The sequence below is a fragment of the Bos mutus genome, chromosome 25, assembly GCF_027580195.1.
Source record: "Bos mutus isolate GX-2022 chromosome 25, NWIPB_WYAK_1.1, whole genome shotgun sequence".
NCBI classification, from domain to species: Eukaryota; Metazoa; Chordata; class Mammalia; order Artiodactyla; family Bovidae; genus Bos; species Bos mutus.
In genome coordinates this window covers 8,401,930-8,419,358 of record NC_091641.1, presented here as the reverse complement: position 1 = coordinate 8,419,358, position 17,429 = coordinate 8,401,930, and the positions used below count along the sequence as shown (strand labels likewise).

The window sequence follows — 17,429 nt, the reverse complement described above, 5'->3', positions numbered from 1 at the left end:
TTTTGCATCTTCCCATCCATAGGAAAGCACTAAATTCCTCAACTTGAGATACTTGGTTTTCTTTTAATTAACAGTAATCTTTCTTGACTTCCCTGGTGGTCCAGTGGCTAAGACTCTTCGCTCCCAAAGCAGGGGGCCTGGGTTTGATCCCTGATCAGGGAACTAGGTTCCACATGTTTCAACTAAGAATTTGCAGGCCACAACTAAAGAGCCTGCATGTGGCATCTAAGACCTAGCACAGCCAAATAAATATTTTAAAAAAACAAACAAAAATCCCAGTAATCTTTCCGTGTTCTGACTACCTGGCTTTGGTTGCAAAAACTCCTGTGTATCCTGGCTCCTCCCTTACCTCTTGCGAGCAGTCTCTCAGACTGTCTGAGATACTGTTGCCCGGGCTTAAGTCCTTGGTTTTGTCTGCCAAATAAAACATAATTCACAACTTTTAGGTTGTGCATTTTTCAGTAGAAAAATGAGAATTTACCTTTTACTGGCAATGATCCTTCTCACTTTAAGGTGAGAAGAAAAGAGAAAAAGGTCTGGCACTGGCATGTTGCCATTCAGGGACACCTAGCAGTTTATTCCTGTCTAGGCTGGAAAGACATGTTCTTGGGCCACTGCAGATTTTTGAACCAAGGTAGTAAACAAGAAGATTCTTGAGAGTCCCTTGGACTTCAAGATCAAACCAGATTTGAATATTCATTGGAAGGACTGATGCTGAAGCTCCAATACTTTGGCCCTCTGATGGGAAGAGCTAACTCACTGGAGAAGACCCTAATGCTGGGAAAGATTAAGGGCAGGAGGAGAAGGGGGTGACAGAGGATGAGATGATTAGGTAGCATCACCGACTCAATAGACATGAATCTGAGCAAACTCTGGAAGATAGTGAAGGACAGGGGAGCCTGGTGTGCTGCAGTCCAGGGGGTCACAAAGAGTCTGATACAACTTAGCGATTGAACAACAAACAATTTAATAGGCATGAATGATTAAAAAGTGTGTTTCTGACTGTACTTGATGGGCAAACAAATTTTGAGTGACTGTGGTCTACTTAGAGTAGCTCAAACGTTCTCACTCTCCAGGCACGGTTATTTGTTTTCCTACTGCACCCTATGAAAGCATTCATCACATAGAACGGTGATTATCTCTTATTTTTTTCAGAGCAGTAGTATCTGTCTTATTTTCTTCCCCTGTTGCCCCAAAAGACTATATGAGTGAATGAATTTATCTTTAATAGACATGTCCTTTAATATATTTTTCCAACGAAGCTTCTATATTATCCTTTCCAGCAAACTCCTAGAAGCAAGCATTATACTAAATACCCCACTCTCGTCTAGAAGTTAACTTTACGGGGACCCAACCTGAACCGCAAGTAATCTCAACAGAACCGATGCCGATAAAGTCTCCGGGTTACTTCCCGCCAACCCGTTCTTCCGTGAGCCCCACCCGCGCATCTCCGGGCGTGGCCGAACGCGGTGCCTTTAAGAAGGGGGCGGAGCCCGAGTGGAAAGACAAAGCCCCTGGCCGCGCGCTCCCCCTCCCCCCTCCGGCGCACCACACGGACAGTGGTGCCCGGATGTCGGTGTCGCCTTCGGTGACAGATGGCGCAGAGTCAGTACATGTTAGAGGGCTTTTCTGGCCTGACCTCTCTGAATTCCCGGCCTTTCGGTTCCCCGTTTTTCCCCACTTTCAACTCCGCCGCCGGAGGCCCGCGCGTCTGTCACTGGCGCTTACATAACGTGACCTTTCACCTCTTCATACTGCCCTCTAGTGAGCTGCAACCCAACTAGGCGGCCCGGGAAGGGGGCGGGACCCAACCGCAGAGCGGCAGCTCCTCTGAGCCAATAGATTTTGGGTGCTGACCAGTTCTCCGCCTATTGGAGCATTCGCCACCGGCGCCACAGGGGAGCAAGTTAGTGTGCGCGCTGGCCGGGCGGGGGGTGGAGGGGAATCTCCCGCCATTTTTCAATAATTTCCTCCGGTGCAGCTGAGGACGAGTCGTGACTGCCGAACGCGGGGACCCGTAGAGAAGGTTGGCCGGAGGCTTCGGGACGGCGCGGAAGTGTGTGAGGGAGTTCTGTGCCCGTGGGTCCCGTTCCATGGCTCTAGCGCGGCGGCGCCAGCAGTGAGGGAACCGAGTTCGCGCCGCCCTCTCACCCCTCCCCTCCCCCACCCCACCCCCGGGAGCCAGGCGCTCGCTCCGGGCCGCTCGGCCTAGTGTTGCGCCGCGGGTCCACTGAGGAGCCGCCGCCTTCCCCGCTGCCTTCGCCGCGATGGCGCCGCTCCTGGGCCGCAAGCCCTTCCCCCTGGTGAAGCCGCTTCCCGGCGAAGAGCCGCTCTTCACGATCGCGCACACTCAGGAGGCCTTCCGCACCCGGGAGTATCCTTTTCCAGCAGCGCCGGCCAGGCCGCCCGCGGGATGGGGTGGGGCGAGGTGGGCCGCGTAGCCCCGCGCTGGTGGCAGCTGTCAGCCAGCGCGGCGCCGGCGGGCCTGCACCCGGAGCCGGAGCCCCGGGCCCGCCGATCCTGGAGTGGGGGGTGGGGGTGGGGGGGTGCGCGGGCGGGCCGGCCGGCCGGCCGGGCTCGGGCCGCCTCCGAGCCTTGCGCCCTCCATCCTTCCCCCGGCTCCGCACTTTGTCCCCGGGCCTCGTTATGGAGGAGCGACCCTCCATCCCACTCCCAGCGGGGGTTGGCGTTAGGCCCTAAGTACCGGGGATGAATGGGTTTCCTTTGCTGCTGCTTTTTTCTTTTAAAATTAAACCTTCCACTTAAGTTTTGGAAATCGTACTTGGGCGGCCTCGTGATCCGGGTTGTAGAAGGAGCGATTGGGTTCTCCCCCTGCCCCAATCTCTGCGGGGACATTTGTGTTTTGCTCCTTCCGAGTGGACTGGAGGCTGATGAACTGACGGGATCAAAATCAAGAATGAATTTCCAGACTTAGAGGAAAGACAGTAAAAAAGTTATCTTGGAGGAGCCGATGCCTTCTATCCCCGGACTTGCACAGATTTGGAATTCTGACGGTGTACAATATCGGTATTTATCTTTAAACAGCGTTTTTCAAAGACACGCTTGCAGTTTTAATGTTGTATTGTAGGAACACGAGGCTCATGTTTTAAATGAGAGGCATCCTAATCATTGCTTAAGGTTTCTTGCTGTCAAGCTTATTGTCAACTCTCTTAGCTAAACTTGTACCACTCTTTTTTTTATGGATGCCAGATGCATCCTTTTTGAATCTTAACCGTAAAAAAGGTTTTTGAATCTAGCATCCTTTAGTGTACAGAAAGCTTAAAGAGTGAAGGCTTCTGTTAGCTTTATCACCGCTTTCCCTTTGAAAGGACTTGATTTCTCAGCAGTGTCTGTTTGCTTCCGTGTAGAAGGAAGTGCGAGTGTGAGCCATATCATTTGATTATATTTGTCTTTGATCCTCCCTTTAATGTAGTGCTTTATGGGATTGTTTTCAGTGCAGTTTGAGGATATTAGGTGCAGGAAGGGACTTGGAAAATGAGTCCGTGCTGTAGGAAGACTCTCGAAGAAATGCAGCCAGAGTACCTCAGAGCGGAACTAGATCCTGGAGATGGTGGGGTTCCCCTGCCTGGGTATGCCTGGTAGGCCCAGACAGTTGAGATCACACGCTTGTAAATGGTAAGAGTCAGGAGGAGAATCCAGTGCTCTTGGTACCTCATGCCTGAAAGTAGATCACAAAAGGAACATGGAATGCTATTCCTTCGCTTTTAATAATGTTAATCCACTGTTTGTTCCAGCTGGTAGCACAAGATGTGTGTGTGTGTGTGTGTGTGTGTGCCCTCAGTGGCTCAGTCGTGTCCGACTCTTTGCGACCCCAGGGACTGTAGCCCGCCTGACTCCTCTGTCCATGGGATTTCCCGAGCCAGAATACTGGCATGGTTTGCCATTTCCTTCGTTAGGGGATCTTCCCCACCCAGGGTTCGAACTCCCGTCTCTTGGTGTCTTCTGCATTGGTGAGTGTGCTCTTTACCACTGAGCCACCGGGGAAGCCTGTGGTATAAGTTACAGTGTGTTTAAGGGAGAGGTTGAAGTGGTAATCTGGTTTTTCTTGTCCTATTAGGGCTTTGGGAGGATTGTTTTGGAGAAGTGCTCCAGCTCTCCCAAACACAGCATTATTCTAAAAGTGCCGGAATTTTTTTTTTTTTTAAATAACATCCCAAAACATCAGTGAAGTAAAAAACTACTTGTGGAAATATACTATATCCTTTTCACATGTCTTTTGAGCAGTTGATGGTTATTCACACGAATATTACTGGATGTTGATTTTCACGTCTGGTTCTAGTGAAGTATAAGAAACTGCAATAGGGAGGAGACACATTCTGAGTCTAATAGGACCTGAGCTCTGTTTAAGAAAAAAAATGGCTGTAGATAGCTAACTTAGAACTGGCAGCCTAGGTTTCTTCGTATCATTTACTGACATTGTTGAAATATAATGGTATATATGAAGTGTTTCTTTTAATGATGACAGTTGAACACTGATACGTTGATACGTGTAACTTTTAAAATGTTGTGTATTTAATAAAAATTCTTCATCTTTAAAATCTCCCCTACCAGTTTTTAGAACTCTTTTAACAAAGGAGTTCATAAATTGTGTTAACCTATTGGGGAGAACTTGCTCCCTTGGGAATGTACGAGTGGAAGTACTTTGAGGATGGTTTTTAAACTATTGTACTGTGTGGTTGGCTGGTTGGCATATTTTTTTATTAGGCTATTAGTGATTTCATAGAGGAGAATGAGGATGTGGTTGGGTAACTGCTGCATTTGAAGTGTTGGTTTTTTCAGTTTTAAGTTTATAGTTACAATTATGTTTTTAATAGGATTTCATACTTTAATTTTCTCCTAATTCCTCCCTTTGGATTGCATGTATGTTCTGTAGCAAATTTGTATGGTATTTTATTGACTTAAAGCTGTGAGCATTGTGTTCTTGAAGGCATTGTTGTATGTCTTCATTAAACTTACAGGGATAATTGTGAATGATGCACACACATTTAATGACTGGGTTGTATATTGACGATTATTGTACTGTACCTTTAAATCTATGGCACATTGCTTCCCAGGAGAGTACTACTACAGGCAAGCGCCTAGATCTTACCTGGAAAAGTTAACTTTATCAGAATCGCTTCTTGATCTGATTGTTTGACAGTAGAAGTCTGCATTGACTATATTTAAGTCAAGATGGATTTTAGGGAGGAACTGAACCTGGAGGCAGCCTGCTGTAGATTATTATTATTATTATTTTTTTTTTTGTATTGCTTTGACTACTCTAGTTTCTAAAGCCTAGAAACTAATTCATAACCTTAGTAGCATCAGTATGAGAAATTTTAGATGGTATAATTAGGAGAAGCTGTTAGAATATACAGTTATTCTGGCTCTAGGTAAGAATAACTTAATTTGCCAAGAAAAACATGACAAGCATTTTAAGAGCTGGGGTTAAATAGTAGTTGCAAGACAGGATTTTATTGGACAGTTGGAATACTGAACTCGTATGTTGATTTTCATAATTTAATTTCTTTAACAAGTTATTACCAGATTAGAGTTATTTTTAACTTAATGACAGGCTGGTCCAAAGAGAGAAAACAGGCTAAAAAGCGAACCTTGTGTTGCTGCTTTGTCTTCTCACTTAGAACTCCTAGGGTTATAGTTATACTTATTTAACCTCCATACTTTTCTGGGCCGCTTCCTTTCAGGCTATCAAGTACTTTGTTGAAAGAAACCATACTTAAAAGGCTAAAGAGAACAAAGAAGCAGCATATGGTGGTAAGGAGGTACCTCTTAAACTCTTGAAAAGAGAGATACATAATGAGTTAGTCTAGGATTTGAAAATATCTTATCATTTATAGCATACACAACCTTTGGAGAATTGCTTTGACATTTTGTCTGCAATTATAAGTACAGCAGTGGCTGGAACATAAAAACTTCAATTGGCATTTGCCCTGAGGGGTTATTTGAGAGTGAGTGACTTATTTTGGTAACCTAAAATCTGAAATAGGATTCAGAGGCAGCTGACTCAATATCCTTCTGATAGGCTTTTTTTTTTCCCCCTCCTTTTTTTTAAAAAAAAAAAACAAAACATAAGTCAAATGAATAACTAGAAAAGAATTATATAAACTTAAAAGTACCTCATGATAGGGGTTGTTGTAGAAATTTCAGTTTTAAACTTTTAAAATTAATCTAATTTGAATAACTAGTCAATTAAAAATTGTGTTGTCAGAGGAACTTCATTCCTAAATAATAAGCATTAGGATTGTACTGCTGTCCTATGGGGAGAAGGCAATGGCAGCCGACTCCAGTGTTCTTGCCTGGAGAATCCAGGGATGGGGGAGCCTGGTGGGCTGCAGTCTATGGTATCACACAGAGTCAGACACAACTGAAGCGACTTGGCAGCTGTCCAGTGTGATGTGGTGGTGGTGGTGTTTGGTCGCTAAGTCGTGTCTGACTCTTCTGACCCCATGGACTGTAGCCGGCCAGACTCCTCTGTCCACAGGATTCTCCAGGCAAGAATACTGGTGTGGGTTGCCATTTCCTTCTCCAGGGGATCCCTGACCCGGGAATTGAACCTGGGTCTCCTGCATTATAGGCACGTTCTTTACCAACTGACCTACAAGGGAAGCCCCAATGTGATGTGAGCCACATGTAATTAAATTTTTTCTAGTGGCCACATTTGAAAAAAAGGAAAATGGGTGAAAAAATGGAAAGAGACGTTTTTCTTATTTTCCAAGATTCAGGCTGAAGGAGCGGTCCCTTATCTGCAGCATCTTTTTCTGGTGGCAGAAAAAACAACAGGAAACTGATGGGTTTTTAAGCTTCTTCCTGGAGGTGGCCTCTGTTCCATCTATTTGTCAAAGCAAGTCATGTGGTCAGACCCAAGGTGGTGATGGCGGGGTGATGTACTTTCCTCTTCCCAGGAGGCGTTTCAAGCCACGTGGTAGTGGGTGGAGATGTATTGATAAAATCCTCTTATGGATTGGAGTGGATATTTGGAAAGAATAGTACTGTCTGCCACATTTTAGGGTTAAGGAAATGTTTCCTGGGGAAAGTTATTTTTAAGTTGAGATCTAAAGGATGGCTAGGAGTTAGATGGGGACTTCCCTGGAGATCCAGTGGTTGAGATTCTGTGCTTCCACTTAAGGGGACATGGGTTCAATCCCTGGTCAGGGAACTAAGATCCTACACAGGACGGATGGCGCAGCAAAAAAAAAAAAACAAAAAAACAGTTAGATGAAGAAGAGGTCTACATCTTTTGAAGAGCTTGTGAGTTTGATGGTTCTTGATTTTGAAAAAAAAATAATTACTAAAAAAATGTTAAAACCTTTTATTTTTTTGTGCCGTTGCACTTGTGGAACCTGGGCAAATTGCATGAAACTCACTGAGTCCTGACCGCTGGACACCAGGGAATTCCCGCTTTTGAGAAATAGAAATCAGCTTCATATGGCTGGAGTGAGAAAGTAGGAGCGAGAGGCAGTGATGAGGTACACAAATGGGGCTGTGCGGTAGACAGGAATTTGGACTTTGCCTTAAATTTAGTGGAGGCTGTTAAAAGAATTTGAAAAGCAAAGAAGCAGGATTTTAGATTAGGAAGATTACTGTGGGTGCAGCGTTGAGAATGGTTAAGAATGGGTCTGTAGCCTCGAGACCAGTGGCAACTAAACCGGTGATTAAGTCATCTCAGCACTAGATAGACAACAGCTGTCTGAATAAATTCACTAGCCCTTGAAGTGGAGAGAAGTACAGTTTGTGAATTTCTGAAATAAGTAGATTTGTCAGGATTTGGTGATTGATTGAGGAGGAGTCAGGTTATGTTTTGGTTATCATTTGGTTAGTGGTGTCCTGTGACATCAGTTCAGTTCAATCACTCAGTCGTGTCTCTCTCTTTGCGACCCCGTGGACTGCAGCACAGGCTTCCCTGTCCATCACCAACTGCTGGAGGTTGCTCAAACTCATGTCCATCGAGTCGGTGATGTCATCCAACCATCTCATCCTCCCTCGTCCCCTTCTCCTCCTGCCTTCAGTCTTTCCTAGCATCAGGGTCTTTTCCATTGAGTCAGTTCTTCGCATCAGGTGGCCAAAGTATTGGAGTTTTGCTTCAGCATCAGTCCTTCCAATGAATATTCAGGACTGATTTCCTTTAGAATGGACTGGTTTGCTCTCCTTGCAGTCCAAGACTCTGAAGAGTCTTCTCCAACACCACAGTTCAAAAACATCAATTCTTTGGCGCTCAGCTTTCTTTATAGTCCAACTCTCACATCCATACATGACTACTGGAATAACCCTAGCTTTGACTGTGACATAGAGGACCCTATGAGACTGGAAGAGGGTGGCCCTGGCCAACCCTTAAAAGACATATCCCCTGAGGACATAAAGTGGTTAGAACCAAATAGGCCCAAGGTGGCAGAAGCCTGGACTTCCAGTAACCTTGAATCTCATTATATATACTCTTTGTAATACTTTAGCATATGGTAAATGACTCCCACAGGCACCAAGACCTTTTGGAGGCTGAGCCATAAAAGGCCAGAAAGTGGGTGGTGGCCCAGTTCTTGGAAATGCCTGCCCCTTCCCCAAAATAGAATGGACTAACTGTGAAAGTGCTGTACGCAGTATGCCAGCAAATTTGGAAAACTCAGCAGTGGCCACAGGACTGGAAAAAGTCAGTTTTCATTCCAATCCCAAAGAAAGGCAATGCCAAAGAATGCTCAAACTACCGCACAATTGCACTCATCTCGCACGCTAGTAAAGTAATGCTCAAAATTCTCCAAGCCAGGCTTCAGCAATATGTGAACCGTGAACTTCCTGATGTTCAAGCTGGTTTTAGAAAAGGCAGAGGAAACAGAGATCAAATTGCCAATATCCGCTGGATCATGGAAAAAGCAAGAGAGTTCCAGAAAAACATCTATTTCTGCTTTGTTGACTATGCCAAAGCCTTTGACTGTGTGGATCACAATAAACTGTGGAAAATTCTGAAAGAGATGGGAATATCAGACCACCTGACCTGCCTCTTGAGAAATCTGTATGCAGGTCAGGAAGCAACAGTTAGAACTGGACGTGGAACAACAGACTGGTTCCAAATAGGAAAAGGAGTTCGTCAAGGCTGTATATTGTCACCCTGTTTATTTAACTTCAATGCAGAGTACATCATGAGAAACGCTGGGCTGGAAGAAGCACAAGCTGGAATCCAGATTGCCAGGAGAAATGTCAATAACCTCAGATATGCAGATGACACCACCCTTATGGCAGAAAGTAAAGAGGAACTAAGAAGCCTCTTGATAAAGGTGAAAGTGGAGAGTGAAAAAGTTGGCTTAAAGCTCAATATTCAGAAAACGAAGATCATGGCATCCGGTCCCATCACTTCATGCGAAATAGATGGGGAATATATTAATATATAATAGTGGAATATATAATTAATATATAATAGTGGAACCAGTGTCAGACTTTATTTTTCTGGGCTCCAAAATCACTGCAGATGGTGACTGCAGCCATGAAATTAAAAGACACTTACTCCTTGGAAGGAAAGTTAAGACCAACCTAGATAGCATATTCAAAAGCAGAGACATTACTTTGCCAACAAAGGTCCGTCTAGTCAAGGCTATGGTTTTTCCTGTGGTCATGTGTGGATGTGAGAGTTGGACTGTGAAGAAGGCTGAGCGCCGAAGAATTGATGCTTTTGAACTGTGGTGTTGGAGAAGACTCTTGAGAGTCCCTTGGACTGCAAGGAGATCCAACCAGTCCATTCTAAAGGAGATCAGCCTTGGGATTTCTTTGGAAGGAATGATGCTAAAGCTGAAACTCCAGTACTTTGGCCACCTCATGCGAAGAATTGACTCATTGGAAAAGACTCTGATGCTGGGAGGGATTGGGGGCAGGAGGAGAAGGGGATGACAGAGGATGAGATGGCTGGATGGCATCACTGACTCGATGGACTTGAGTCTGAGTGAACTCCAGGAGTTGGTGATGGACAGGGAGGCCTGGCGTGCTGCGTTTCGTGGGGTTGCAAAGAGTCGGACACAACTGAGTGACTGATCTCTCTCTCTCTGATCTCTCCCCAAAATAATTGGAATAATCTTCCTACTACTGCCTATGAATTTACCCAAACCATTAAAAACTAACCATCCCGTATTTCAGGGCCTCTCAGCTTCTGAGATGGCCCCACTCTGTGGAGTGTGTGTCTCCCTAAATAAACCTGCTTTCCCATTTAGGTCTTAGGGCAGAGCCTGACTGCTTGCATCCTTCACAAGTGTTCTGTGTTAATAAATCTACTTCTTGCCTATAGCTTTGCTTCTTGCTGAATTCCTTCTGTGCTGATACTAAAGAACCTGAGCTTCATTAAGTCTTGAGACCAGGTGTGCGACTTCAGCAGGGAAACTGGGTTCAAGTCCCATCTGCAATGTAATTGGGTTTGAGTCACAGTCTGAGATGTGGGGTTTCACCTAGAAGAGGATCAGTTGTTTATTTTGACTGTGGAGTCATGAAGTGTTTAGTTTGGACATTCTTACGTTGAATTGCTGAGGCTCTCCAAATGGAGATGTATGTGTTGCTAGTATATATCTATATATGGGCCTGGAGTTCAGAGAGAGGGGACTGAGCTGCTGATAGAAGTTATTAGCATTTGTAGATAGTAATTGAAGTTAATGGGAGTGGATGAGGCCACCCAGAAGGAGAATGCTGTACTGATAAAGATTTTCAAAGGCGGGTGGGAAAGACTTGTATCAGGGTAGAAGGGACTGTCATTACTGTATTTGAAAAACCATAATCAATCAGTATTTGCTATTTGAATATATATTGTTTGAAACTAGTTTCCTTTTTTTTTTCCTTCTGAAAATAAAAATCTTAGAAAATAAAACCCAATAAAATCTTGATAAGAGGTTTTCAGTTCTGTGGGGGGGTCAGAGTATTTTTCCCGTTGTAACATGTTTGCATTTCAAGGGGCCTGAGGGCAAGTGAGATTTTTAAATCAGAAGAAATGGGTTTAAAAGCAAATGAGACTGGGGAGAAAAAGGATGTGAGCGTGAGAAGCACAAAGGACCTGAGAAGAAGATTACCAGTGAGGCCAGTTAAATGTTTTAAAATATTATGAGTGCTTGAGAAATGAGGATCAGAAGCTGGATTTGGAGAATGGCTCTGTTATGGGAGAGAAAGAACTGAACTGAAAAGTATGTAAGTGGTTACAGTAAGGGGGCTCAAGAGGTTAGGATGAGTCCCTGAGTTCTGACTTGGACCATTCAGTGAGATTGGGAGTATCTGTTAAAGAGCACGTTTGAGCAGGAGTGGAGGGGTAGTGAGAGTTTAGAAAAAGTTGTATTTGAGGAATCACTGAGGCATCTGGGTGGTAGCAGTCCTATTGGCCATATGGGTTTTAGTCTGAGGAGAATGGACTTGGCACGTTATTCCAACTATTGAAAGTAACTAATAAAAACGTAATGCTTTCTCTTTAGGATATATTTGTTAATCTCATATTCTCTCTGATGGTGCAGTACATTTCTTCAGTGTAGACGAATGATGTATTAGAATGTTATTAAGCTTTTTGAATGTTTAAATAAATCCACTTACTGATTGTTTTTATTTTACCTCCCCTCCCCAGGTGCAAATAGAGAAACAGAAAACAAACCCATTTTGTTGGTGATTTACTACTGTCCCTATGGAAGCCATGCTAGTCCATTTTCACCATAGGATTTTATAAATTTTCAGTGATTGGATTTGCATAGGGCTCTATGGAAGTCTGACTCCTGGTTTTCACTGGTACTCTGTTTTAATAGTTTAATCATTTAAATATTATCATCACCCCCCTGAGGAAAAAGAGACGTTTTGTTTTTGGCAGATCCAGAGAATGATACAGTGAGAGAAGGTACTTATTTATTGACTAAAACTACAGTTTTGGATTATTTGTGGATTTATCCCTGTCATTTTTCTTTTAACTCATAATAGCCCTAGAAGACCAAGAATCTCCTTTATATTAAAAATGAATTATTTGTTTAGTTGTTCAGTAATATTACAAGAGGAGCTGTTTAAATACTTTTTATTTCAACCAATATAGAAACTGTCACTTGGAAAGTACAGAGATTGGCAGTTAATTCTCTAGTTGTGGTGTCAGTTTTCCTGCATAGCATCTTCTCCTGTGCATAAAAGTAAATTAGTTGCCTGTCATTTGAATTGGAATGTGGCTGGCTGATAATGAACTCCAGTTGGGGTGGTGTGGAAAGTTCCCATGTACAGGCACTAGTTGGATGATCTCTTCCTCCCTCTCCCTCACAAAGATGGACTAAGTACTGGTAAATGACTTGTGAACGTGGTGTTACTGGAGATAACATAACTCTGGATACATACTGCTGCTGCTGCTAAGTCTCTTCAGTCGTGTCCGACTCTGTGCGACCCCATAGACGGCAGCCCACCAGGCTCCTCCATCCGTGGGATTCTCCAGGCAAGAGTACTGGAGTGGGGTGCTACTATGCCAGAATTATTTTTAGGATTTTATGGTATTTATTTTTTAAACCCAAGAGAATCAAGAAGTGTTTCCAAGGTAGACTGGAAGATTATTAGTAAATGGATCATGACCGTGTGTACAGGGTTATTATTCCCAACTGCCTGGGAAACTGGTGTAGCCATTTTATCTTACTGTGGAACTGATTCTTTCATTTGAGTTGTGAATTTCACATACCTTAGATTCTTATTCCTTATCTCTTGGGTTTTATTTTGCCTTAATTCTTTTCTTATAATTCTTAGTTCTGTGGGAGTCTTGTGAAGTGAAATTTGGGTGAATAGTGTTAATCATCTTGCTTGGATTTGCCAGCTGAAAACTCTTGACTTCAGTTTATGCTATGCATTACAGAGAGGATACTGTGGTTTTTTCCATGTATGATAAGTAGTTTGTGGATTAGTCTGTCTGTTGCTTGAGTATCGTTTTCCTGAGCCACTGCTCACAGAGAGTATGAAGCCCGCTTGGAAAGATACAGTGAGCGCATCTGGACGTGTAAGAGTACCGGGAGCAGTCAGCTCACGCACAAGGAGGCCTGGGAGGAGGAGCAGGAGGTTGCTGAACTGTAAGTAGGAGAAGCACTGCCCTTCTAACGCTGTCTTCACATGATGAGGAAAAGGGGACTGTTAACCACAAAACCGTATTTGTATTTAAGTTTATGGGGCGTAAATTGGAATGCATTGTATTGATGTACTGGTGTCTTGCCTCTTGTCATTTTGTGAGTAACACAGTATGTGGGATATACAGTTGTGCGTACACTTAACTTAGGTATGTACCAGGCTTTTGAATATTCTTGCTGTATACTTTTCCCTTATAAATACTCTGGGAATGTGGTTCTAAGCAAAGGAAGCTGATATAATCTAGAAGTAATACAGAGGCAGCGAATTAGCAAAGGATTTTCTGTATTTTGTGGTCATTTGAAATTTAAGACAGTATTTATAGCAGCTATTGAAAATAAATACACAGTTTGAAGATAGTTTACCTGAGTGGGATGGTTAAATGAGGTATCTTAAAAAATTCTGTGTGTGTTCAAAGGGTGTATTTGGGTATCCTTTCAAAGAAAATACTCAGAATTTAGACAACAGATGCTTGCAAAAATAAGTAGGAACTAGGGATGATAAAACACTACTTTTTTTTTGAAAATGAAATATAGTTGATATGCAGTTTTATATGTTTCAGGTGTACAGTATGGGGATTCATAATTTTTTATTTTTTTAATTTTATTATTTGGCTGCTCTGGGTCTTAGTTGTAGCATGTGGGATCTAGCTCCCTGACCAGGGATCGAACCTGGGCCCCCTGCACTGGGAGCTCAGAGTCTTAGCCACTGGACCACCAGGGAAGTCCCTGATTCATAATTTTTAAAGATTATGCTCTGTGTAGAGAAAGCGCAAAGTAGCCAAGGTGGTGGTAGTCAGGCTCTCTCGCTCTCACCCCACGGTTTGTAAATACATGGTTCTGTAACAGCTGAGAGTAATACTTACAGCACTGCGCATGCGCATCACGATGGGTCCCTGCTTGGGCACAGGCCACTTTGTTCTGTAAACGTATATAAGCTCCACGTGAAAAGCCCTTGCAGCTTCATTATGGCCACGTCCACTAGGTCAGAACGGCTGCCTCACGGCTGCTGTGCCAACCCGGAGAAAATAAACATGTCTGTGGTTCCTATGGTTCCGTAAGTTTTCTTCCAGCTTCCCTCATCACACCTTGCCTACCACGGGTTCAGCGAACAGTGAGATACAGTGAGACAACTATTTATAGTTATTATAGAGAAACAATACCCTTTTGGAAATTCAGAGTAAAAACGTTTTCTGTGGACTTCTCATTGACTTCTCTTAATAGTATATAAACAGAGAGCATACAGTTTAGTAATGAATACCATTCTGCTCTTTTGCCTGTGTAACAGAGCACTATCTTCACTTGAGACCTGGGCTCTAGTAATGGCTCCATCACTGATTAATAATTAGTCAAGTCTGTTAACCTGGTGCCTGTTTCTTTGCTTGGGTCACTGACGTTGTTCCGTTTTGAATTAGCGTTATTTATGTTTATACCTTTTTAGTGTACTAGACTCCGGGTTGGCCTGCCTTTTCTGTAAAGTGCCAGTTAATATATTTTAGGGTTTGTGGGCCATATGGTCTCTGTCTCAACTATTCAACTTTGATGTTGTACAGTGAAAAGAGCTATTGATAATACCATAAATGAATGGGAGTGACTAGGTGCCAATAAAATTTTATTTACCAAAAAAAGTACTGGTAGCAGGGTGGAGTTGGCTCATAGGCTGTTGCTGACACCTATAGTAGCCTGTAAACTAGAGGGCAGGTGTCATGTTTGATTTATGCTAAAATTCATCACAGTGCCTAGGCACAATCGTTTGTACTGTAAAAACATGTACAATTTGCTGTTTACAAAATAAAGATAATGCTACCTTCTGGATGTGTTTTTGGGTGTATAAAAGTTCTCTTCGAATGACAGATGATAACCATTAACCTATAGCAAATAAAGAAAATAAAGAGTAGTAAGGGGGAGATCAGTTATTGTTGCTTGTAATATGATGATGTACCTGGATAACCCAAAGACAATCAGGTGGACAGCTGTTAGGAACAGATCAGAGAATTGATGAAAATAAATTGCTCTCCTTCACACAAAGAAATAAAGTACAGTGGGAATTCAGAGGTTAGCAAGACTAACTTAGAGTTGCTGGGGAAAACTCCACGAGATTTAGTGAAGAAGGTGACACTTGAAGGATAGTCTGTGCCTGGCTGCAGAGGACAGGGTGAGGTGTTTATATTTACTTCTATGAATAATCTTTGTATTTTCCAGTGCCTTGCCTGTATGTGCTAAAGGACTTTTTCAGTTGACCCGAATAACTCTCTGGATAGTCTTTTCCGCATTTTCTTGGAAACTGATGACTTGTTTGTTTAGTTTGAAGGAGGAGTTCCCTGCCTGGTATGAGAAACTTGTCCTGGAAATGGTTCACCATAACACAGCCTCCTTAGAGAAGCTAGTGGATACTGCTTGGTTGGAGATCATGACCAAATACGCAGTGGGAGAAGAGTGTGACTTTGAGGTGAGCGCCTGTTTTTACTTATTTTTTTAATGTGATTTGATTCACTAACCAGATGACAACATTATTTCTTTGTGAGTAATATTGAAGTCCCCTTTACGTAATAGTATCAAATATATTTTTAAACATTTAAGTATTTTAATCACTAAGTTTTAGAACTATGTAAAAGACTCAGCTATTTTTAGTCCAAATCTATGGAATCTAAGGCAAAAGATTTCCATTTCCCTACAACAGTGGTTGAGTTGACTTCTTTCTGTATAAGTTTGTTTAATTTTCCAGCCCATTACTAGAGGATAACTATCACTGAAGTAAATAGGTAGGGTGACTATTACTATTACTAAAGGGTTTACTAAAGTCATAGGTAAACTATTTACATAACACTAAAGCAATCCCTACATAGTCCTTTGAAAGTTTAAAATAAGATTCATTTGTTGAAGTTCTGTATGTACTGGATACTGGGCTGGTTGCTTTATATAATATCTTATAGAATCTGCACAGAAAGGCTGAGGCGGTAAACAGGCTTAGATGTTTAAATAGCTTGTTCAGGTTGATACAGTGTACTAGTATGTAATGAAATAGCTGACTGACAGTGGCCAGGACTTCTCAAAGTTTAGCCTAAATAAAATTACTTTGAGGGTTTATGAATATGCATTCTTGGGCCCTGTCCCCTGAGACTTTACATGGAGGATCTAGGGTAGGACCTGAGAGTTGGCAGTTCTAACACCTCCAGGATGTGATGATATGAACACCTGGGGGACAGCCGTTTTGGGCAGCATCAGCTTAACCAGTGAAGACAGTTGATTATCTCACATAATAAGTCTTAGAAGCGGGCAATTCCAAGTTTGGTGTAGAGGCTGTCCTTGTGCCTTTCTGTTCTGTTCTTGGTGTGTTTGGTTTTGTCCTTATTTTCGTTGCCTCTTGATTGTAAAATTGTGACTACTCAGAGCAAGCAAATGCTTGTCTAAGCATAGTAAGAAAATCTTTATCAGAAGCATATTCTTCCCCATTCCCTTTTATCTTTACATGTTATTGACTATACCATGGCTTACATAACCATCTTCAGCCACAAGGGGGCTAAGAAAGTGAATACTCCCTTTTTTTTTTCTGCCTTTTTTTGAAGCCTCAGAAGGAGGGAGAAAAGGAGGAGGGTGATGGCTTAGGTTAACCCAGCAGTAGCCAGTAAGTCCTTGTCTGGTTCCAAAGTTCTTGTTCTTTCCTCAGTTTACTTTGACTCCCTGTATCTCCCAGCTACTTTTTATATTTGTAATGTCTGTGGAATCATCATTGGGTTTTAATCACACACTTTATATCATTCAGTGTTCTGGCAGGAAACAGATGGTATTATTCAAATGGTGTAATTGAATTGAGTTTGAAAAAGAAACTTCAGATCACAGTCTGATCTAAGTCAAGGAAAACCAACAAGGAAAGGTTAAGTACCTCATGGCAGTCAATAGTGGAGAGGCTTTACTGCTTCTAAACTCCAAGTAAATGAGGGGAAGGGAAGGTTACTGGAACTAGGAGAGAATGATGTAATTGTAGAAAAGTGCTTTGGTATAGCGAGAAGCAGTCAGCCTGCTGAGGCTGATAGTCAGGAGATGCCAGTGTCACCCTGGTGTCAGCTTTCTTTCACCCTGTGATTTTCTGCTTATGCTCCCCATGGGTTGAACTCCTCAAAACCTAGGGAGAAAGGAGCCCTTTGATATAGTTCATTAAGATCAGCCTGTTTAAGCACAGAGCAAGGTCGAGAAGACTGAGATGGACTTGGAGTGGTGAAAGGAAAATACTGCAAGGTGGAGGAGGAGGAGTTCCAGAAGAGGGAGAGAGGTGTGTCTGTGAACGTATGAGAAGACGTTTATATTCATCAGGAATCCAGAAAGTCAAATGGA

The 17,429-nt window shown here is 42.9% G+C and overlaps 1 protein-coding gene across 1 annotated transcript in view; it reads left to right on the top strand.

Moving 5' to 3' along the window:
- Positions 1-1,913: 1,913 nt before the first annotated feature.
- BAZ1B (bromodomain adjacent to zinc finger domain 1B) overlaps positions 1,914-17,429 on the top strand; it is a 55,029-nt gene continuing 39,513 nt past the window's right edge. The window contains exons 1-3 of the mRNA XM_070362779.1: positions 1,914-2,374; positions 12,930-13,046; positions 15,402-15,546. Coding sequence (XP_070218880.1) covers positions 2,268-2,374; positions 12,930-13,046; positions 15,402-15,546 — 369 coding nt within the window. The 5' untranslated portion in view covers positions 1,914-2,267. The remainder of the gene's footprint in view (positions 2,375-12,929; positions 13,047-15,401; positions 15,547-17,429) is intronic.